Here is a 23,624-nt window from a genome sequence, read left to right on the forward strand (position 1 = left end):
CAACCAACGAGTTCCCATTGATTGGCTAACCTCAGAGACTCCAGAAAATGGAAGCGTCCTTTGGTATCCGCCCATCATTCTCTCATTGGTTAAATGACTTGCGGAGGGCGGGGAAAACGGGACGGAGAACGGGAGTGAAGGAGCCACCGACCCCACTCCCGGTGCTCGAGTTGACTAGACCAGTGCGATGGGCGGAGCCAACGAGGCACAATTTACATCCTTGGCCGTCCCTACTCGGATTTGCCGAAGGAGTCACGTCAGTCGTTACGGTTAAGCTTTGTAGAGAACAGCGGCGTTTGTTTCAAGTCCGGAGATGCTGAACTCCAAATCCCCGTTCTGAGCCGGCTACTTAAACAACCCTCCCGACCACCTCTCCTGACCTCGCTGCTTGGGACCTGGGAAAAGCAGATCTTGCCACAGACTTGTCTTGGTCCACACTCTGCCCTATCGTCATGGCCTGCTCCCACAGATCATAACTTCCGTTCAAATCAGTGCCCCCACATTTCCCACTGCAAGGGTAAATTTGAAAGTTTCTCAGGTGACTCCTTGGATGTAGCAGTACTGAGTCCTCTAACGGGAAAGAAGGAACTGATGTCCACCCTCACTTTCCAAGGGCCTCCAGGAGCCCCTAGACACTTCTGTGGTCTACTGTAGCTACCAAAAATGTAGCTGGTTATAACATGGGGAGAGCCAGAGTCGGAGGCTGACTTCCAATTCTGACTTGGATACTAATATCACATCATTGCACCCATTTCAAATTCCCCCTCTGTAAAATGGAAAATTGGACTAGATGACCTCTTAGGGACTTCAAACTGTACACCTGTGGTTTTATTCAAAAAAATAGGTAGCTTCTTGCTGGAGATTCCTGGATGGATTCCAGCCTTCCCAAGAGGTAACAAAGGAGAGGTAACCAGTTGCCAGTGCAGTAGCTCAAGAATACAGGAAGAGAAACTGGCTTCACTCACTATTCCATCTTTTCCCAAGGTGGCAAACTCTATGCCTCCTCCCCAGAGAAAAGCCTAACTACAGGTTCTAATGGACAAGAGCTCACTGTAACTGGTCAGAAAGGCCTATATCCAGGAGTACAACAGTCATTGCTCAGCTTCCTAAGTAGGGAATACAACTAGGCCCCTTTAGGTCTTGGATAAGGTATGAGGACAGATCTGAACATGCCTGGGTCTAAGTGAGGTGTGGGAAAACAGCGGCAGGGGCGGCAGGGTAGTGCAGGAAAGGGCTATAACTTTATTTGTATTTCCTCTTACACGAAACCATCAAAACAAGAACAGAGAAGGGCTGAACATCTGTCCAAACCCCATGTTCTCAGGGATATTCCAGGGAGCTCTTGAGGCTGAGTGCGTAGCTTCGAATCCAGCACTAATTCCTCACCCCCTGGCCTGAGGTCTTCACAGATTGGTGGCTTGAGCCCTGCAATTAATTATAATCCCTTGCCCACCTTGATGTAAGGCAGGAAAGCAGATTGAAATGCTCCTCTCTGATGGGCAAGGGGAATCACAGCCCATAGATGTACTGCACCTTCTGTACTACAGGAGCAGAACATGAAGCTGCTTCCAAGGCTCTGGACACTTGCACGCAGGGCTAGAGGCCAATGGTATATGAGCGGCCTGTGGGGTTGTGAATAGCAGAACAGACTGGTGCTGTCACAGCCCACTCATACCACACCTTCTTGGAATTGCTGCATCGCCAGAAACGCACACAGATGGTTTGGCCTTCACGTACCGTTATGGGCTGCTGTAAGAAGAAAGACAGGGAGGTTCAGGGTAGAGCTAATGAATTATAAATGGCAGTGTATTAAGGTAGGTGTGGAGATAAAATGATAAACATGACAAGACTGTCCCAACCCTCATGAAAGTTATTTGAAGCCTATCAGAACGCTGAACAATAAGACACTGAACAAATAATCAAAAGTGTGGTGAGTGCTGTGAACATGTACAGAGTGCTAGAAAAACAACTATGAAAGGGAACACTAACCTAGTCTAGGAGGTCAGAGAAAGTTTATCTCACAATAGAAATGTTTAAAGGAGACCTAGAAGATAGGTTAACGGTGTGAAGAGACAAGCAAAGAGCTCTGCAGGCAAAAGAGAGGCATGAAAGCCTGAGGTAGGAAAGAAGATCGACAATTAGAACCAAAAGAAGGTCCATAAGGCTGAAGCAGTGTAAGCAAGGGGACAGGAGCTGCAAAGGCAAGCAAACACTAGATCACATCAAGTCTTACAAGCAATGTTCCAGATTTTGACTTTTATCCTAAAGACAACGGGAAGGCATTGAAAGGTTTTAAGCAAAAAAGAGGTAAGATCAGGCCAGGCGCGGTGGCTCACGCCTGTAATCCCAGCACTTTGGGAGGCTGAGGCGGGTGGATCATGAGGTCGGGAGATCCAGACCATCCTGGCTAACACGGTAAAACCCCATCTCTACTAAAAACACAAACATTAGCCAGGCATGGTGGCTGGCACCTGTAGTCCCAAGTACTAGGGAGCCTGAGGCAGGAGAATGGCATGAACTGGAGAGGCGGAGCTTGCAGTGAGCCGAAATTGCACCACTGCACTCCAGCCTGGGTGACAGAGCGAGACTGTCTCTTTAAAAAAAAAAGAGAGAAAGAGAGAGATAAGATCAAATTTGAGTGTTTAAAAGATGGCTCTTGCTCAAAGTAGAGGACAGAAGGGTAGCCAGAATAGATGCGGGAAAGCCAGGCAGAAGGCCACTCCAAATACTCCCAACACCTACCACTGGGATCCAAGAGCATATGAAATCAGGAGAATATGAGTCATATAGTCAACTATCTTCCTGGGAGAAGGAAAGAGGCACAACACCAAAGGCAAAAGTTACTCCTTAACCTACAGAGTCTTAAAAGCAGTTCCTACCTTAATAGGGAAGAGGATGGGAAACCATGAGAACATCCCAGGAGAGTGAGTCTCTGGACGGATACCTGTGTGGACAAAATAATGAAAAAACAGAAGTCTCCATGGCTGTGCCTTTAGCCTATGTTGAAGAGGGTCTCTTCTCTAATCACACAAAGATCTCCATTCATTGAGTACTGGGCCCCCCATAAATCTAAATGACACATGTACATATAAGCTGCCCAGGCAGCACACCCTCATACTCTGCCATCCACTGCCATAGACACTCACTCAGAGTGATGTCCTGATAAAGCACAGTCTCAAAGTAGCCTGCAAAGCCATGCAGTACTGTGTTCACCTCCACGGGAAACTCCAAGGTGCAATAGCGGTTGTTGTCAATCATAGGATCTGTCAGGAAATAATCATGTGGATGACAAGGGGCCAGAAGCTCTAGACAACCTGGTAAACCATGAGCAAGACCCAGGAAGGGAAGAGTAGATAAGGCAGACTAGGGACAGCAAGGGAAGAAAGCAGGAGGAAGGAAGAAGCCCACACCCCTCTAGTCAGAGGACAGTCATAAAAGAATCTACCTCTGTTGGGATGGCTGAAGGTGAAACAGGGCTGGGGCGCAGAGAGCTGGTGGAAGTTGTGCAGCCGTACCACATAAGGCATCTCGAACTGGGCCTGTCAGAGACAAGGAGAGAGAGAGAGTGTTGGGGAAGACAGACAGGAGATACCTACTTCCCCAAGGATTAAAAAAAGTTTTACTTTAGTGCTTCCCCAATCCCTAACTTCTTCGCCTCTTCATCCCCAGCAGAAGAAAATAGCTGATGCAAATACAGAAAAAGAAGAGGACTGAAGAGTACCACTTCTTTCCAGAGAGTGTTTTTTTACCTCAGGGTCACGGTCCTTCTCCCTACAGGCCCGGACTTCATTGTACAGCTTGGAGGAGGAGATGGGAGCCAGGAAGGAAGTATATTCTCCGGGGATGCTCACACCGTCATCTGCACAGCAGGAGAGTCAAATTAGTTCCAGAGGGAGGGAAATGGTGTGTCTGTACTAACTGAAGGATCAGAAGGATCAAACCTCCCATGTCAAAACCAACCAACGTTGGCATGGGCATGGAAGAAAGAGACAAATGCATGTTGTCACATTATTAAGCCAGCCTTCCAACTACTGTCACGGATGATTCCACTTCTAGGTTAATTTACAGAGTCACACAGATAAAAACTGAAAGAACCCAAGATAGTCTAATCTGGTAGTTCTTAACTTTTGTGGGGTCACAAAGTCCCACAAAAGTTCCTGATGAAAGCTAAGCTCAGGGTACATACGTCAGCTCAAGGAGTCCATTCCCCTCATTATTTTTTATTTCATTATTATTATTTTTTTGAGACGGAGTCTCGCTCTATTGCCCAGGCTGGAGTGCAGTGGCACAATCGTGGCTCACTGTAACCTTCTCCTCCCGGGTTCAAACGATTCTCGTGCCTCGGCCTCCCGAGTAGCTGGGATTACAGGCGTGCACCACCACGCCTGGCTAATTTTTGTATTTTTAGTAGAGACAGGGTTTTGCCATGTTGCCTAGGTTGGTCACGAACTCCTGACCTCCCACCTTGGCCTCCCACAGCACCTGGCCCACTCCCTTCATTTTACAAATATGAACACTGAGGTTTGAAGAGACGACTTCATTTGCTAAGGGCACAGAGGCAGTGGAGCAATAGCTCTCAAACTCATATGATGTGACCCAGGTCCAACTCACTTTCCCCTAAACCCTGTACCCTCCTCCCAGGTAGATGTCTCATCCATCATCACCCTCCACCTACACCCCAACCTGGGTGCACCTTTTAGGAAGTGCTGGGCTCCATCCAGGCACTCAGGCGACAATTCATTGTCAGCAAATGAGCCCAGAAGCTCGCTGACAATGATGTCTGCTTTCTCTGGAGCCACCCATTCCCTCATGTCTGATGAGACTACGGTCACTTGGCTTCCCCATTCTTCAAACTGCCAGTTCTCTAGCCTGAAACAGAGACAATAAGGTGAGGAGACATGTTAAGGAAATTTGGCAATGGGGACTAACTTCCCAGCAAGCAGGCTGCTACTCACGTCACCACGGCATTTGGGTTTTTCTCCACAGCATACAGCTTTATCCGCCGGTCAGCCTGCTTGGCTGCCCGCAGGGAAGCGTTCACCAGGGGTCCCCGTCCTGCTCCCAGCACCATCAGTACCCTAAGAAAGAAAGGGAAGAGTCAAGCAGACTTGGCATATACAGATGTAGATATGCAAGTCCCTGGGATTGAGGGGAAAGCACTCACTGGACATTGGTATCCTTCTCCTCTTCTGGTACTCGGTCTAGCAGACATTTATAGATGGCCTGGAGGAGAGAATATCCTATGGTTGTAATCCCAATCTCCCTAGGTCATGCTAGCCCTGTGCTTTCCTCACCCTGCATACCACACAGTACCTGCTGATACTGAGAGTATTTGATAGGGTCCTTTTCAAACACTTCGTATGTCTGAGATTCCAGATTGTCCATCAGTGGCTGATGAATGAGGAAAAGGATAAAGTTAGCCAGTTTCTGGCAAAGGACAATGCACTAAAATATCAAAAACTTTCCACTGCTTTCTGAGTTTTAGTAACATTTGGAGGCATATATTCTCAAGATACATTTTCACCCCACCTTCCTACTCTCAGTGCACTCCAGACCCACCTGAAGCGGGGACTGCAGATAGTCTTCATAGCCCTTGGCAAAGAGTTCATAGGCATTAGGTGGAGGACGGTTCTGGCTTAAGTATTCCAAGTACTGAAGGTAGGAGCAGAACTCCTTCTCTGAGTGGTGGTTGGTGCCTGTGATGATGAACTGCACCTCCAACTGTAAGAAAAGTCAGACTATCAGATACAGCCCGCAAACCAAGATTCTGGGCCCAGTGTAAAATATGGCCCAGATCAACAGCTCTCCTTTTTTTTTTTTTAAAGATGGAGTCTCGCTCTGTTGCCCAGGCTGGAGTGCAATGGCGTGATCTTGGCTTACTTGCAACCTCCACCTCCCAGGGTCAATTCTTCTGCCTCAGCCTCCCAAGTAGCTGGGACTACAGGTGCGTGCCACCAGGCTTGGCTAATTTTTGTATGTTTAGTAGAGACGGGGTTTCACCATGTTGGCCAGGCTGGTCTCAAACTCCTGACCTCAGATGATCCATCCGCCTCAGCCTCCCGAAGTCCTAGGATTACAGGCGTGAGCCACTGTGCCTGGCCCAGACCAACAGTTCTCTAGTATCTGTTCCAATACCAACAAAGGCAGCATGAGGCCTCAGTAAACTTGTAAAAAGCCCTCTTGGCCGGGTGTGGTGGCCCACGCCTGTAATCCCAATACTTTGGGAGACTGAGGCAGGTGGATCATTTGAGGTCAGGAGTTCAAGACCAGCCTGGCCAACATGGTAAAACCCGTCTCTACTAAAAATACAAAAATTAGTCGGGCAGTAGTGGTGCACACCTATAATCCCAGCTACTCAGGAGAATCGCTTAAGCCTGGGAGGCAGAGGTTCTGGTGAGCTGAGTTTGCACCGCTGCACTCCAGTATGGGTGACAGAGTGAGACTCTGTCTCAAAAAAAAAAAAAAAAGAAAAGAAAAGCCCTCTTATGCCATAAAAGTATCATCAACACCCAAAGAGCCTCATGGATCCTTGCTGTAACTTCCTAAATGAAACCTTCTGCAAAGTTCTCATGAGGTTTGGTTTGTTTTGAAAGGTTTCTAGGGCTATTACTGGCATTTATCTTTTTGTTCTCAAGACTCCCAACTTCACTGAAATTGCTCCCCAGAAACCAAAGAAAAAGAGTCAGCCTCACAGGAAAAAACGATCATACACAGGTAAATAAGGCAAGATGTATAGCTGGACCACCTTTAGAACCCTCCTACCACTCACCTTGAGGAGCCGGAAGATGAGCCTCTGGTGCATCTTAGAAAGAACAGGAAATCCCTTCTTATTGGTCAGGAAGATGCTAGTGGGGAGAATGGCTGCTTTGATGGGCTCCCCAAGCCAGCGATCAATGACATGATTAGATGGGAGGTCAGCCCCAATTTCAAGAGCTACATGAGACAAAGAAAAACTGTCAACCACTGCCAGGCAAGAAACCCTTCCTTGCTCCTTTGTGAAAAATCTGTTTACCTCTTTAAGAGAAAGGCAGTCTGAGACAGAGGGTAAGTAGTAAAATTGTATACTATATACAAAATTCCTGAATCTTATTCACAGGAGGTCAGAGAAGCAACACCCAACCCAGGATTCTCATGGACTCACCCACTGCAATCCTCTTACTATAGTCACACAAAGTCCGGAAGTTGTGCCACCTGTTCAGAGTCAAATACAGAAAAGTACAGTCAACTAGATACGGCCGACCAATCACCATAGCTCAAGGAGACCTCCCTATAGGTTTCACCCTGTACTTCCCCTCACCCTATCACAGCAGCAAAGGGAGACATACCACATCCATGTTTTCTCCTCCCCACTGTACTCCTCTGTGTGTGTAGTTGGTGCATTCTCAATTATATCATCTCTCAGGTCCTCTGGTGCCACCAAGGGTACCCGCATCCAGAACTGCACATGAACAGTCACCCTTTTAGAACACCCTTTTGAACTCACTCGGTCCAGAAAGTTTCCCTCAATCAAAAACTTCATTCAGACCTCGCTAATCCCTTTATATGCTTTTCCCAATTTGTGATTTTGTAAGTGAACATGTACCTTATGTATAGATCCTTATGTAAATATCTGCCTTATCTTACGTAAGTTTCCGAAATAATTACATTTGCATGTTTTGAAACTCTCTTCATACCACTTTTAGATGGAGAGGTGCGCAATATTGACCTTTTTTTTGAGACAAGGTCTGGCTCTGTCACCCAGGCTGGAGTGCAGTGGTGCAATCTCAGCTAACTGCAACCTCCGTCTCACAGGTTCAAGTCATTCTCCCACCTCAGCTTCCCAAGTAGCTGGGACTACAGGCGTGTGACACCACACCTAGCTAATCTGTGTTTTTTTGTTTTGGTTTTGGTTTTTGTAGAGACAGGGTTTCACCAGGCTTCCCAAGCTGGTCTCGAACTTCTGAGCTCAGCGATCTGCCCACCTCAGCCTCCCAAAGTGCTGGGATTACAGGCATGAGCCACTGTGCCCGGCAATACTGATACTTCAATTCTGCCAAACACACCCTTCACTGAATGGCTAGGCACAAGAAGGTACTTAGCACAATCTGACTACTATGATATGCAGCAGGAAAGGAGCCCCTCAGCTATACCATAGAAGAGTGATGGCCAGTGTGGATGTGGTTGGTCAAAACTCTGGCCAGGTTGGTGTTATCTTCCTGATTAAGGGGCAGCAGGAAAGCTGGAAGACCCAAATATGCACCAAAATTCAGCTCCTGTAACATGGCCTGGAATGGAGATGAAGAGGAAAAGGTTGAGCTAACAAGCAAATAGCTTTCTTTTCTTTTCTTTTCTTTTTTTTTTTTTTTTTTGAGACAAAGTCTCACTCTGTCACCCAGGCTGGAGTACAGTGGCACAATCTCCACTCATCTGCAGCCTCAACCTTCCCAAGCTCAACTGATCCTCCCACCTCAGCCTCCTGAGTAGCTGGGACCACAGGAATGTGCCACCATGCCTGGCTAATTTTTGTATATTTTATAGAGATGGGGTTTCACTATGCTGCCCAGGCTGGTCTCAAACTCCTGAGCTCCAGTGATCCTACAACCTCAGCCTCCCAAAGTGATAGGATCATAGGTGTGCACCATGGGGTCCAGCCTAATAGCTTTAATTTCATTGTATCAGTTGATTTACCAAGTTATTGGGGGTGGGAGGGGACCACTCTCCCTACCCAGCTTGGTTAGAAAGATCCAGCATAGAAGTCAAAGAGTCTTACCGCCTCGGAGTTCCTGCGAATCTTCTCCACTTTTGAGTCTGGACGAATCCATGGAGAAAGCTTTCCCACAATTAGCGTATTCCAGTCTGCACTCCCCCACCCAAGAGAGACAAATACTGAATAAGGTTCAGCACTTTACTTGTTCAATTTTTAGTTTTGGGAATCAAGAGTAGAAATGAGAGACAAAGGTTTTTTCTACATAGACATGGGATAGCCTGATGCAGAATAGAGAAGCAAGGAGAAAACAAGTTATCTATATCCCAGGGACTAACAAATATATCCAAGTCAGAAAAGGAGAAGAATCGGGGCCCCGATAAAGCAGAAGTTGTTATTGCCTCTAATAATTAAGGGGCATATGGGATGGTCCCTACCCCTTCCTGACAGCAGTAGGTCTGATCGTGTCTGGGGGCCGGGCCGATTCTTAGCAGGTTCCTGAATGAACTCCCTCTTGAAACGCGGATGGAAGACAGGCATGCAGAGGAAATCAAACCTACAACCGCGACAGACCCAGAATCATGTAAAGAGAGCAGCAGTGCCAGAAAGCCAAGCAACTGGATTTAGGCTATTTTGATTTTGCACAGCCCTTTCAGCTGCCATCAGTTCACCCTACTAGGCTGCTGAGTTCAGACCACCTTGGGGGATATCTCTGCTGTACTGTGCCTCAGTTTCTCCCCAAAACACAGCCATGGGAAATATGAGTAAGGAGAAAACGATGGAAATCCACAAGTAGAATTTTTTTCTCCTCAGGTGTCACTATGTTTCGAAGACCATCACATCCAGATTTGCCCCAGTTCTGCCCGTGCCTCCCCTGTCAAGATTAGCCTCTTCTCTCCCTTGCCCCCTAACACCTCCTCCCACTCCCAGACAATAATCGCGACCTCCAGAGCCCTTTAGAGTTTACTCAACAACTCTCCCAACTTTGGGACTCAGTGACCACAGGCCCCCCACAAGTTCTCTTCCTCACGTTACTGGGTCCGAGGCTTCTCCCCTCCAAAGAGTAATAGTCTCTCCCCTTCTCATCTTAGCCGACCCCCTCACCCCAGTTTCTCCGGGATGACTAGTCTGCCCTTCTCCGTCCCCGAGTTCAGACCCCGCATTCCGCTCGTGGAGGTCCGGCCCTCACCCCTGCTTGGCCACAGCCCCTAGTGTGTCAGCTATTTCGGGGACGCAATTCAGGTCCCTCCCGCTGGACACGCGGCTCCCACCAGCACCCCCGACCGCCATCGCCGCCATCTTTTTCCTCGCGCTGTCCATGCCGGGATTCCTTGATACTAGTAGCCAATCACAAAGCCAAACTAGAGACCCAGGAGGCGGGACGAGTCGCCTTAACAACCAGAGCGTCTGCCACAGCTCCCGAACGGGAGGGATGGGGAGTGGCTTTTCCCGCCAATCCGCGGGCTGCGCAGTGGCGTACGGCGAGGCTCCTGAAGATCCACCAATCTCAGAGTCTGGTTTCAGACGAACTTCAATCTCCCAGAATGCTTAGTGTATCTGCAGAACTCCGCTATGAGACTACACCTCCCATGAAACCCTGCAGTACAACCTTGAAGGAGGATCACGGAGAAAATCACTTTCGTCTCAGGGCCAGTGGCGCAATGGATAACGCGTCTGACTACGGATCAGAAGATTCCAGGTTCGACTCCTGGCTGGCTCGGTGGGGCTGTTCACAATTTTACTTTATGAGCATTTTCTGATTTTCCTTACCTTTCGTCGTTTGAAGCTTCTTTATTATCTTAACGCTTTCATTTTCAGGTCCTAAGTTGGTTGGGTTCTGCAGCCATCTAATGTCAGCTTTTCCCATAACTACCTTCAAAAGTGTTTTCCTTGTGTCATTATTTACGTCCATATGAACATTGAGAAAACTGGGTTAATGGCTGGTGCTATTAAAATGGGCTTTGTCACCTTATTATGTTACATATTAAAATAAACTGCTAACTCAGCTACTTCCTAGTGATTCTAGGAAGTAGTGTTTTGTGTTTCAAACACAAAAGGTTTGAATAAACGCCTAAACACACACACACACACACACACACACACACACACACACTTCAAGATAGAGAAAAGGAATTCATGAATTACAGTGGGCAGCAGTCATGAAACTGGCTGGCGTGGAGGCCAGAGAGAATCTACATTTTCCCATGTCAATAGCTGCTAGAGAGATGGAAAGGAAGGAAGCAAGGAAAGACATAGGGGAGGGAAATGGGAACTTCTGAAGGCAGGGGGCCCACTGGTGTTGAGGCAGCTCGGCAACAAGGATGGAGAGGAGAACACGGTACAAGAGGCCCCACGCAGGCGCTGCTGGCAGAACTTAGGGACCGACTGGCAGGGAGTCCTGAGAAAGCAGTCGGGGTGATGCCTAGGATTCTGTCCCTGCAGTGAGCGAGAAATGCGAAGAGGGTTTGGGAAATCAGGGTTTGGGTTTAGTCATGCTGAATTGAACGTCTAGGGGGCGCTGTGTAATAGAAAGTTGGATGAAGAGTGATCTGAACCAGATGAGATGGAGGTCGCCAGAAGAAAGAACTGAGGTCATGAGACTGAGATCACCATAGCTCGTTGGGGACAGAGCCATAGGAAATACGAAAAGGGTGTGGGGTAGGATAAATTCTGGGGAACCCTGGGTGCAATGCAAGTGCCCCAGAAGAATGAAAGCTGGAAAACCCACCGGGCGCGGTGGCTCACGCCTGTAATCCCAGCACTTTGGGAGGTGGAGGCAGGTGCATCTCCTGAGGTCAGTAGTTCGAGACCAGCCTAGGCAACATGGCAAAACCCCCGTCTCTACTAAAAATACCAAAGGCGTGGTAGCAGGCCCCTGTAATCCCAGCTACCCGGGAGGCCGATGATCTCAGTTCACTGCAACCTCCACCTTCCGGGTTCAAGCAATTCTCCTGCCTCAATCTCCCAAGTAGTTGGGACCACAGGTGTGTACCACCACGCCTGACTAATTTTTGTATTTTTAGTAGAGATGGGGTTTCACAATGTTGGCCAGGCTGGTTTCAAACTCCTGACCTCAGGTGATTCACCCACCTCAGCCTCCCAAAGTGCTGAGATTACAGGTGTGAGTCATGACGCCCAGCCTTCACCAGCATTTTAAGAGGTAAAAGAAAGAGTTGTTGAGGAGGTCTGCTTGTTCTCTGCCCTAGCTGTGCCCAACCAAACTCTACATTCATGGAAGACTCGTTAGACGTTTTTTCTTCTTTAGAAGCTAATTGTCTAGATTGTGGACCATCTGTGCTCCTGGCACCTCGCTCCTGATGTCAAACTGGTAGCTGCTCTGTTGGTTGTTAACTAACCCATCATGGGTGAGAGGGAGAGAGGATAATCTATAAAACAATAATGTCGGTTTTGCCATCAGTTAAAATAATTTTCTAAAGGATTCATGTAAAAAGAGCCTAGAATTTCTGACTGACCCTAAAGTAAGTTTACATGGGCTGAATTTCTTTGGTCTGTGTTGTCTTTGTCTTTTCATTCCAAATGGCCTTAGCATTGTGGCTAGCATCATGCTGAACAGTTCTCAGTAACTCCATACCACGTTGCTCTCAGCCTTTCCTATAGCACTTTCCTATGCCATAAAAAACAGCATGTAACCGTGGGTCTGTCTACGTGAGTTGTAGAGGAACAAGAAGGAAAGGAATGAAAAGAAATAGAGCACCTTGAACAAGTCCTGTCCCTAGGTGTTAAGTCAAAGTTGGTGAAGTCTACATTATGCTCTGCTTTGCTCTGCCCTGCATGCTGAGCTTTTGGGCCCAGAAGCATGTGAATCACTGTTATACTATGGGACTTTTGCCTTGGCTGAGATGAAGATAGGGAAATGGTGGGACAGAAGGGCAAATACCCTGGGTGAGAAATAATGTTACTGTCTCCAACAGGAGCCAATGACCAACAGGCCGGAGCACTGGAGACTTTCTGGAGGAAAGGGGTCCCCATTCCCAGATAATGCTCCCACTTATCTCCCGGCTTTCTTCACTTTCAGGCCCAATTCTTCCACCTTATCTTGTTCTTTTGTCCTTGTTTAAACACCTCTAGCCCATTGGAAACCTCTTTTCATCTTCTGTTGTGCTCCCCTACTCCCTCGGTGCTTGCCTCCCTCCCCAGGCCCACCTTCAGTCACCTCTGTGCCTGCCCAGCCAGCCACACTCTTCAACACCAAAATAATGGCCTGTTTGACCCTCCTACTGCTCCAAATTGCTTTTTCACAATCAAGGCTGTCTTCCAGCTATAAAAGTGGCAGAGTTACTGAGGCAAAATAATCTGTGCAGATTTGCATTCTCTTTTTTGTCATCTCTATTATACAGTGTTTATCTGTCAAAATGAATAGAAAGCAGTAACTTCTGAACATAGAAAAAGATGGAAAACTACCCAATTTATTTATGAAGACAGAACACATCTAATATCAAAACCTGTCAGAAATAACACTCCCAAAAAGCTATAGACCCTCACTTATGGATATAAATGTAAGATTCCTAAAATATTTAGAATTAATAAATAAAACTTAACAGTATGTTAATATAGTAATTATATAACACAACCAATTAGGGTTTATACCAATAATTAACACAAAGGTATTAGGAAATTTCTTTATAGAATAGGTCAAAAATAAACCAAACAAAAAATATTTGACGGTTGTTAATTGTCAAATAAGAGAACACAGTACGTTAACTGCATTTTCTATAAGTATTCTTTTTTTTTTTGAGACGGAGTCTCGCTCTGTCGCCCAGGCTGAAGTGCGGTGGCGCGATCTCGGCTTACTGCAACCTCCACCTCCTGGGTTCAAGCAATTCTCCTGCCTTAGCCTCCCGAGTAGCTGGGACTACAGGCGTGTGCCACCATGCCCGGCTAATTTTTTTTGTATTTTTATTACAGACAGGGTTTCATCATTTTGGCCAGACTGCTCTCAAAATCCTGACTTTATGATCTGCCCACCTTGGCGTCCCAAAATGCTGAGATTAGAGGCATGAGCCACCGCACTTGGCCATAAATATTAATAGTTTTTATATTAATCATATATGTGTATATATAAGATCAACAAAGATGAAATGAGCTACCCTGCATGGTTGTAAGTGCCCATAGTCCCAGCTACTCAGGAGGCTGAGACGGGAGGATCCCTTGAGTCCAGGAGCTCGAGGTCAGCCTGGGTAACATAGTGAGACCTTTTCTTTAAAAAAAAAAAAAAAGATACAAGAATATCTAGTCTCATCACTGAGTTATTTAATATTATTCTGAAAAATCCAATATAATAAGATTGGAAATAGAAAAAAGGGGGTTACAATTTTTAGGAAGGGAGGGGTAAATTTATCATTATTTGTAGATGATATGATTGTACACATAGAAAATTCATAAGAATCCATTTTAAAATGATGAGAATAGTAGAATGCAGAGAAGTCACTTGATGCAAGATAAGTATAAAATAAAGCTGTAGCTTCTCATGTACTAAGAATAACCAGTTAAAAGACATAATTGATTTCAAAAAATCCCAATAATATGATAGTTAAGAGTATGGCCTGCTAAACCAGATAGCAAGAGGTTAAAGCCCTGTTCATTCATTTACTAGGACTGTGAACCTAGCCCTTCTGGCCTCAGTTTTCTCATCCACAAAATGGGAATGTAAATAATAGCTCCTATAAAGTTATTATGAGTATTAAATTAGTTAACAGAGTAAAGCATTTAGAAGCTACCCTGCACATAGTAAACCTTCAATACATATTAGCTATTTTGATTATTATTTTCCCCATTCACAGTGGTAACAGTAACACTACTATAAAATATTTATCTTTACTGAAAAATGTGAGAAACTGACATAAAGAAAATTATAGGCTGGTTACAGTGGCTCATGCTTATAATCCCAACACTTTGGGAGGCCGAGGCAGGAGGATTGCTTGAGCCTAGGAGTTCAAGGCCAGCCTAGGCAACATAGCAATACCCCATCTCTACAAAAAAATTTTTAAAAATTAGCTGGGCGTTAGCCTGGCCAACATGGTGAAACCCTGTCTCTACTAAAAATACAAAAATTAGCCGAGTGTGATGGCACATGCCTATAATCCCAGCTACTCAGGAGGCTAAGGTGGGAGAATCCCTTGAGCCTTTTAGGTAGAGATTACCGTTGAGCCGAGATCGTGCCACTGCACTCCAGTCTGGGCGATAGAGTGAGACCCTGTCTCAAAAAAAAAAAATTAGCAGCCAGGCACGGTGGCTCATGCTTGTAATCCCAGCACTTTGGGAGGCCAAGGCGGGTGGATCACCTGAGGTGAGGAGTTTGACACCAGCCTGGCCAACATGGTGAAAGCCCGTCTCTACTGAAAATAAAAAAATTAGCTGGGTGTGGTGGCAGGCATTATAATCCCAGCCACTCAGGAGGCTGAGGCAGGACAATTGCTTGAACCCAGCAGGCAGTGGTTGCAGTGCGCCAAGATCGGGCCATTGCTCTCCAGCCTGGGCAACAAGAGCAAAACTCCGTCTCAAAAATAAAAAAAAAGAGCTGGGCGTGGTGCCACACACCTGTAGTCCCAGCTACCCAAGAGGCTGAGGTGGGAGGATTGCTTGAGCCCAGGAGGTTGAGTCAGCAGTGAGCTGTGATCAAACCACTGCATTCTAGCCTGAGTGACAGAGCAAGACCCTGTCTATCAAAAAGAAAAAAAAATTTTGCTGAAAGATATAATAGAAGACTAAAAACAATGGAGAAACAAGCCATAATCTTAGAAAATAACGAATCTTACAAAGATGTAAATTCTTACCAAATTAATTTCTCACTTTCACAACATTCAATCACAATTCTTTCTTTTTTTTTTTTTTAGACAGAGCCTCGCTCTGCCACCCAGGCTGGAGCTTGGCTCACTGCAAGCTCCGCCTCCCGGGTTCACGCCATTCTCCTGCCTCAGCCTCCCGAGTGGCTGGGACTACAGGCGCCTGCCACCACGCCCGGCTTTTTGTATTTTTATTAGAAACGGGGTTTCACCGTGTTAGCCACGATGGTCTGGATCTCCTGACCTCATGATCTGCCCGCCTCCGCCTGCCAAAGTGCTGGGACTACAGACGTGAGCCACCGCGCCCGGCCCATTCAAGCACAATTCTAATGGAATCTTTTGTTACTTGATAAAATAATTCTACTGTTCGTCTGCAATAAAAATCAGACAAGAAAAGCAAAGAAACCTCAAAAAGAACGGAGAAAGGGGCCGGGAGTGGTGGCTTTTTTTTTTTTTTTGAGACACCTCTGCCTCTCAGGCTCAAGTGATTCTCCTGCCTCAGCCTCCCAAGTAGCTGGGATTACAGGCACACGCCACTACCACCTGGCTAACTTTGTATTTTCAGTAGAGATGGGGTTTCACCATGTTGGCCAGGTTGGTCTTGAACTCCTGACCTCAAATGATCCGCCTGCCTCGGCCTCCCAAAGTGCTGGGATTACAGGCGTGGTCACCACACTCCGCCTCAATGAAATCTTCAGCAGCCATTAAAATCAGTGTTATCAGGCCGGGCGCGGTGGCTCAAGCCTGTAATCCCAGCACTTTGGGAGGCCGAGGCGGGTGGATCACGAGGTCAGGAGATCGAGACTATCCTGGCTAACATGGTGAAACCCCGTCTCTACTAAAAATACAAAAAAAACTAGCCGGGCGTGGTGGCGGGCGCCTGTAGTCTCAGCTACTTGGGAGGCTGAGGCGGGAGAATGGCGTGAACCCGGGAGGCGGAGCTTGCAGTGAGCCGAGATCACGCCACTGCACTCCAGCCTGGGAGACACAGTGAGACTCCGTCTCAAAAAAAAAAAAAAAAAAATAAATAAATAAATAAATAAAATCAGTGTTATCAAAGAAGATGTAGTAACATGGAGAAAGGCTTATGACATGCCATTAAGAGACACACATTACAAATTTTACACACAGAATGACCTCAACTATGTATTTTCCAAATGTTCTGTAGAAGCATGTTTATATTACATGTAAAATATTTTTAAAAATACGTATAAAACCTGTTACCTTGGCCGGGCGCAGTGGCTCACGCTTGTAATCCCAGCACTTTGGGAGGCCGAGGCAGGCAGATCACCTGAGGTCAGGAGTTCAAGACCAGCCTGGCCATAGTGAAACCCCATCTCTACTAAAAATACAAAAAATTAGCCAGGCATGGTGGTGTGTGCCTGTAATCCCAGCTACTTGGGAGGCTGATGCAGGAGAATCACTTGAACCCAGGAGGCAGAGGTTGCAGTGAGCCGAGATAGTGCTATTGCACTCCAGCCTGGGCAACAAGAGCGAAACTCCGTCTCAAAAAAATAAATAAATAAATAAAAATAAACAAACTTGTTACCTCTCCCTGATCTTTGTGCTTATGTCCTTTCTTTTGAAGGTCTAGCCAAGGCCCCCCTCCTTCTCTGTAGGCTTGTGTAGCTATCTAGTCTTCAGCAATCATTCTTGCCTCATAACAGTAACATGATAGTCCTAGCCAGGCTAATATTTGTTTCTTTTTGTTTGTTTTGTGTGTGTGTGTGTGTGTGTGTGTGTGTGTGAGAGAGAGAGAGAGAGAGACAGAGTCTCGCTCTGTCACCGAGGCTGGAGTGCAGTAGCACAATCTCAGCTCACTGCAACCTCTGCCTCCCAGGTTCAAGCAATTCTCTGCCTCAGCCTCCCAAGTAGCTGGGATTACAGGTGCCCGCCACCACGCCTGGCTAATTTTTGTATTTTTAGTAGAGATGGGATTTCACCATCTTGGCCAGGCTGGTCTTGAACTCCTGACCTCGTGGTCCACCTACCTCAGCCTCCCAAAGTGCTGGGATTATAGGCATCAGCCATCATACCCGGCCCGGGCTAATATTAATTAAGCTCTACCACATGCCAGGCACTTTAAATATATTATCTCAAAAGGCTAGGCGTGGTCGGTCATACCCCTAATCCCAGCACTTTGGGAGGCCAAGGTCAGCAGATCACTTGATGTCAGGAGTTCAAGAACAGCTTGACCAACATAGTAAAACCCCATCTCTACTAAAAACACAAAAAAATTAGCTGAGCCTGGTGGTGCACTTATAATCGTAGTTACTTGGGAGGCTGAGGCAGGAGAATCACTTGAACCCAGGAGGCAGAGGTTGCGGTGAGCTGAGATAGCGCCATTGCACTCCAGCCTGGGCAACAAGCAAAACTCCTTCTCAAAAAAAAAAAAAAAGAAACAAATATTTTAAAATTTTCTCAGCCTGTTGGAGTGGCTCACCCCGTGATCCTAACACTTTTGGGAGGCAGAGTGGGGAGGACTGCTTGAGCCCAGGAGTTCCAGACTAACCTGAGCAACAGAGTGAGACCACATCTCTACAAAACAAAACAAAACAAAAACCCAGCATGGTGGTACATGCCTGTAGTCCTAGCTACTAGGGAGGCTGTGGTGGGAGGATCCTTTGAGCCCAGGAGGTTGAGGCTGCAGCTGCACTCCAGCCTGGTTAACAGAGTAAGACCCTGTCTCCCGGAAAAAGAAAACAAACAAACAAAAAATCTGGGCAAAGAACATGAACAGACACTTCTCAAAAGAAGACATAGATGTTGACAACAAATATATGAAAAAATGTTCAATATCACTAATCATTAGAGAAAGGCAAATCAAAACCACAGTAAGATACCATCTCATACCAGTCAGAATGGCTATTATTAAAAAGTCATGGCTGGGCTGGGTGTGGTGGCTCATGTCTGTAATCCCAGCACTTTGGGAGGCCAAGACAGGCGGATCACGAGGTCAGGAGTTCGAGACCAACCTGACCAACATGGTGAAACCCTGTCTCTACTAAAAATACAAAAAAATTAGCCGGACGTGGTGGCAGGTGCCTGTAATCCCAGATACTCGGGAGGCTGAGGCAGGAGAATCGCTTGAACCCAGTGGGTGGAGGTTGCAGTGAGCCGAGATCATGCCAGTGTACTCCAGCCTAGGTGACAGAACAAGACTCCGTCTCAAAAGAAAAAAAAGTAAAAGAAATTAATGCGAGAATAGAAAACAAAATACCACTAGTTCTCACTTATAAGTGAGAGCTAAACACTGAGTACACATGGACATAAAGATGGAAATAGACACTGGGGACTGCTAGAAGGGGAAGGGAGGGAGGGGGGCAACAGTTGAAAAACTACCTATCAGGTACTATGCTCACTAACTGGGTGATGGATCATTCATACACTAAACCTCAGTGACACAGTTTACTCATGTAATAAACTTGCACATGTACCCCCTGAGCCTAAAATGAAAGTTGGAAAAAAAAAACCAAAACTGTAGCATTACTTCTGCTTGTTTTCAGCCTGCTGGCCTGCCCTACAGATTTTAGACTTGCCAGCTCCCATAATCACATGAGCCAATTCTTTAAAATAAACCATATATATATATCTCCAGGTTGTGACCTTGCTTTTTTTTTTTTTTTTTTTTTTTTTTTTTTGAGATACAGTCTGACTCTGTTGCCTAGTCTGGAGTGCAATGGTATGATCTCGGCTCACCGCAACCTCTGCTTCCTGGATGCAAGCAATTCTCCTGCCTCAGCCTCCCGAGTAGCTGGGACTATAGGCACAAGCCACCATGCCTGGCTAATTTTTGTATTTTTAGAAGAGACAGGGTTTTACCATGTTGGCCAGGCTGGTCTCAAACTCCTGACCTCAGGTGTTCCACCCGCCTCGGCCTCCCAAAGTACTGGAATTACAGGCGTAAGCTACCGTGCCTGGCCAACCTTGCTCTTTAGATAACCCTTTTCTAAATCCTAGGCAGGTCATTTGCTTTTGGTTACACATTCTTTATTCAGCCAGGCTTGGTAAATTTAGGACTCTCCAAACTTCAGTTGTTTTTTCCTGAGACCAGAACTTAGCCACTTTGGCTGGACCTCAGCAACTCAAAAACAAACCATCTTTTAGGGTAAATTATTTCTACACATTGTTTAGTCCATTGTAAATTCACTCATATTTTTGCTGTCTCAAGGTATAAGGAAGCCTGCTAGTTCCTTTAACAAAACCTAGTCCAGGTCCTTCAAGATGGATAATGTGGACAGATTTTTTTTTTTTTCAAAACAGAGTCTTGCTTTGTTGCCCAGGATGTAGGGTAGTGGCCCCATCTTGCCTTACTGCAGCCGCCAACTCCCAGGTTCAATCTATTATCATGCCTCAGCCTCTCGATTACAGGTGTGCACCACCACACCTGGCTAATTTTGTATTTTCAGTAGAGACCTGGTTTCACCATGTTGGCCAGGCTGGTCTCAAACTCCTGAGCTCAAGTGATCTGCCTGCCTCAGCCTCCCCCCAAAGAATTGCTGGGATTACAGGCGTGAGCCACCGCGCCCAGCCAATATGGAGAGATTCTTTATAGGGTGAGGGGCACCCTTCTCCTTTGGAGATGCCAAAGCTGGCCCTTAGGGGGCGCTGGGTCTCCTGATTGTGGTGGCCAAGGAAGAGTGCAGTCACTTCCCAGGACACCTCCATATTCACCTTTCATCGAGAATATTCAGGAAACAGATTTTGTTTATCCAAGAGTCCCAGAGTTGATCCTATTCTAAGTTCTGAAGGTGATTTCCTTTGCCTCTCATCACAAGGGAATAATCTATAAGACTTATCAGACTTGGTAAGAGGCAAGTAAAGAGAGGTTCGACTGAAAGAATGAAGGGAGGCAGTAAATGCAAATCTTTTCTGAGCAGTGTGAGGGAAAGAGAGCAGCTAAGGTCCAAGATGCTAACCCTCAACTGTCACTTTCTCTTTTTTTTTTTTTTTTTTTTGAGAAGTCTCGCTCTGTTGCCAGGCGTGGAGTGCAGTGGCTTGATCTCGGCTCACTGCAACCTCTGCTTCCTAGGTTCAAGTGATTCTCCTGCCTCAGCCTCCCAAGTAGCTGGGACTACAGGTGCACGCTACCACGCCTGGCTAATTTTTGTATTTTTAGTAGAGACGGGGTTTTGCCATGTTGGCCAGGATGGTCCCAATCTCTTGACCTCATGATCCGCCTGCCTCAGCCTCCCAAAGTGCTGGGATTACAGGCATGAGCCATGGCGCCCGGCCCCTCAGCTGTCACTTTCATGCAGCCCCTTCTACTTGTCCTCCAAGGCTCCTTCCCATCTTTGCCACAATAAAGAGCAGCATGTACGAAGGGCACCTCCAACAAATCTTCCACCTCCAGTCAATGTGCAGAATGAATGGACCAAGAGAAACACCTGTAGTGCTCCCTCAGGCCACAATGGACATGACTTTTGTTCCTTTTCCCCTACGAAGGAGGAAAAAAACAAAAAACAAAAATACAAACAAAAATTTTTTAAAAATTATTTTTGTAAAGACAGGTTCTCCCTATGCTTCCGGGCTGGTCTCAAACTCCTGGACTCAAGCAATCCTCCCTGCTTGACCATCTGAAGTGCTGGGATTACAGGCATGAGCCACTGTACCCAGCCCCCAAATTCTATTCTTGATTCACTTCTGGTTTGCAACCACATGTATTTGCACTTCTTGTTACTTTATGTTCTTAGACTGTTTTGTGTGTCCACTACTGTGTATAGGTTATAAACATTGAGGACACAGTTTTTATTTATTTATTTAGAAACAGTCTCACTCTGTCACCAAGGCTGGAATGCAGTGGTGGCTAACTGCTACCTCCCCATTCCAGGTTCAAGTAATCCTCCACCTTAGCCTCCTGAGTAGCTAGGACTCCAGCCATGTGCCCCTATGCCTGGCTAATTTTTTTATTTTTAGTAGAGGTGGGGTTTCACCATCCTGGTCAGGCTGGTCTCGAAATCCTGACCTCAAGTGATCCACCTGCCTCGGCCTCCCAAAGTGCTGGGATTACAGGGGTGAGTCACTGCACCTCATCAAGGTCCTTTTTTTTTTTTTTTTTGAGACAGAGTCTCACTCTGTCACCCAGGCTGGAGTGCAATGGTGTGATCTCAGCTCACCTCAACCTCTGCCTCCTGGGTTCAAGTGATTCTCGTGCCTCAGCCTCCCAAGTAGCTGGGATTACAGGCATGCACCACCACACCTGGCTGATTTTTGTATTTTTAGTAGAGATAGGGTTTCGCCATGTTGGCCAGGCTGGTTTCGAACTCCTGTCCTCAAGTGATCCATCAGCCTCGGCCTCCCAAGATGCTGGGATTATAGGCTTGAGCCACTGCGCCTGGCGTCAAGGTCCATTTTAAAAGTTTTTATCCTTACTATTTCAAATACTAAAACTTTAGTATGATTCAAGATGATGAGTATACCAAAACTAATTGACTGAAGAAATGCTAAATACTATAAGTATCAGGAAGAACTATTTTGAGATTTTTGAAGTTCATTTCCAACTGCTACTTACAAAGAGGAAACGGATTTTTATACACCAGAGAAATAGCACTATGTGGTATCTGACAGTTCCCACCTTAACCAAGCAATGAAACTGAGCATAATTAAGTGACAAATTCTGACCTGATGTCTCCAGCGTAATGTAATGTGAAGTATGTAATGTCATTTATTAAGTATTCTTTGCAAAATTGTTTCACCCAAATCTAATCAAGTCTGTAGACCTACTTCCAGTTTTGAGGAAATATAGGCTTACAGCCCTGTCCAATAGAACTTTCTGCAATGATGTAAATATTCTATATCTGCACTAATACAGTAACCACCAGCCTACTGAAAAATTCAATTTTGTTTTTTGAAAAACAGGGTCTCACTTTGTCACCCAGGTTGCAGTGCAGTGGCATGCTGGACAAAATCTTTTTTTTTTTTTTTTTTTGGAGATGGAGTCTTGCTCTGTCACCCAGGCTGGAGTGCAGTGGCGCAATCTTGGCTCACTGCAACCTCTACCTCCCGGGTTCAAGTAATTCTCCTGCCTCAGCCTCCCTAGTAGTTGAGATTATAGGTATGCACCACCACGCCTCGCTAATTTTTGTATTTTTAGTAGAGATGGGGTTTCACCATGTTGGCCAGGCTGGTCTCAAACTCCTGACTTCAGATGATCCACCCACCTCCACCTCTCAAAGTTCTGGGATTACAGGTGAGCCACCACGCCCAGCCTGGACAAAATCTTTAGCTCCTCCATCCTGACAGAGGGAAGAAAGAAATGTCAAGTGGAAGATCTCTGATAGGAGCAGGGTTAGGATTGGGCACAGTGCCTGCCAACGGTCAAGGTGTGGGTTAAACACTGATAGGATAAACAAGGTCACTCTGAATCTCTGAGCAATTGATCTCTACAAAAAATACAAAAATTGGCCAGGCGCAGTGGCTCACACCTGTAATCCCAGGACTTTGGGAGGCTGAGGCGGGTGGATTGCCTAAAGTCAGGAGTTCAAGACCAGCCTGGCCAACATGGTGAAACCCCGTCTCTACTAAAAATACAAAAATTAGCCAGGTGTGGTGGCACATATCTGTAATCCCAGCTACTCGGGAGGCTGAGGCACAAGAATCGCTTGAACCCAGAAGACAGAGGTTGCGGTAAGCCAAGATTGTGCCACTGCACTCCAGCCAGGGTGACAGAGCGAGACTATCTAAAAAAAAATATATATATATACACACACACACACACACATACACACACACACACACAAATTAGCTGGGCATGGTGGCACATGCTTGTAGTCCCAGCTACTTATGGGGCTAAGGTGGAAGGATAATTTGAGCCTGGGAGGTTGAGGCCTCAGTGAACCATGTTTATGCCACTACACTCCAGCCTGGGCAACAAAGTGAGACCCTGTTTCAAAAAAAAAAAAGAAAAAAAAAGTTGAGTCAAAGACATTAATTGTTCTTGTAAATAAATCCAGATCATCATTTTATATTAGCAGAAGAATACCCCAAGACAGCTTCCCTAGAAAGTGGTTTCAGAAACTGAGTAGGCTTTTCTAAATAAAGGTGGAGGCCTTCTGTTTCTATTCATAGTCCCCTATTTTGACGCCAGCCAGGACTCTGCCTTGTTCTAAGCTAAGTAGACTGTTGAACTTGGTTCCTCA

The 23,624-nt window shown here is 46.2% G+C and overlaps 1 protein-coding gene, 1 long non-coding RNA gene and 1 other non-coding gene across 21 annotated transcripts; 2 read left to right on the plus strand and 1 right to left on the minus strand.

Annotated features, from left to right (window-relative positions):
- Nucleotides 1–154: 154 nt before the first annotated feature.
- On the plus strand, nt 155–4,099 carry LOC144330181 (uncharacterized). The gene is made up of 2 exons (XR_013396125.1): nt 155–1,814; nt 3,670–4,099. It is a non-coding gene; the product is annotated as an uncharacterized LOC144330181 (long non-coding RNA).
- On the minus strand, nt 1,223–10,006 carry PRMT5 (protein arginine methyltransferase 5). Of its 19 annotated transcripts, none has more exons than XR_001446147.3 (18): nt 9,873–9,988; nt 9,121–9,239; nt 8,750–8,835; nt 8,130–8,264; nt 7,326–7,438; nt 7,142–7,191; nt 6,770–6,933; nt 5,560–5,721; nt 5,314–5,391; nt 5,165–5,223; nt 4,956–5,078; nt 4,694–4,869; nt 3,750–3,859; nt 3,446–3,539; nt 3,147–3,263; nt 2,880–2,944; nt 1,534–1,749; nt 1,223–1,425 (listed from the first exon to the last, which is right to left on the minus strand). XR_001446147.3 is itself a non-coding variant. In XM_015143286.3 (17 exons), exons 1-17 carry the CDS (start codon nt 9,980–9,982, stop codon nt 1,597–1,599), a joined length of 1,914 nt encoding a protein of 637 aa, XP_014998772.3. In that variant the 5' UTR covers nt 9,983–9,988; the 3' UTR covers nt 1,223–1,596. The 19 variants fall into 19 exon arrangements, 13 of the variants coding, with proteins under 13 accessions (XP_014998772.3, XP_077794538.1, XP_077794545.1 ...); XR_013395197.1 differs by having other exon boundaries at nt 9,788–9,988; XR_013395199.1 differs by lacking the exon at nt 9,121–9,239.
- Nucleotides 10,007–10,330: 324 nt separating this feature from the next.
- TRNAR-ACG (transfer RNA arginine (anticodon ACG)) lies at nt 10,331–10,403 on the plus strand. The gene has a single exon. It is a non-coding gene; the product is annotated as a tRNA-Arg (tRNA).
- The last annotated feature ends 13,221 nt before the right edge of the window (nt 10,404–23,624 follow it).

Source organism: Macaca mulatta, chromosome 7 (genome assembly GCF_049350105.2).
Source record: "Macaca mulatta isolate MMU2019108-1 chromosome 7, T2T-MMU8v2.0, whole genome shotgun sequence".
NCBI lineage: Eukaryota > Metazoa > Chordata > Mammalia > Primates > Cercopithecidae > Macaca > Macaca mulatta.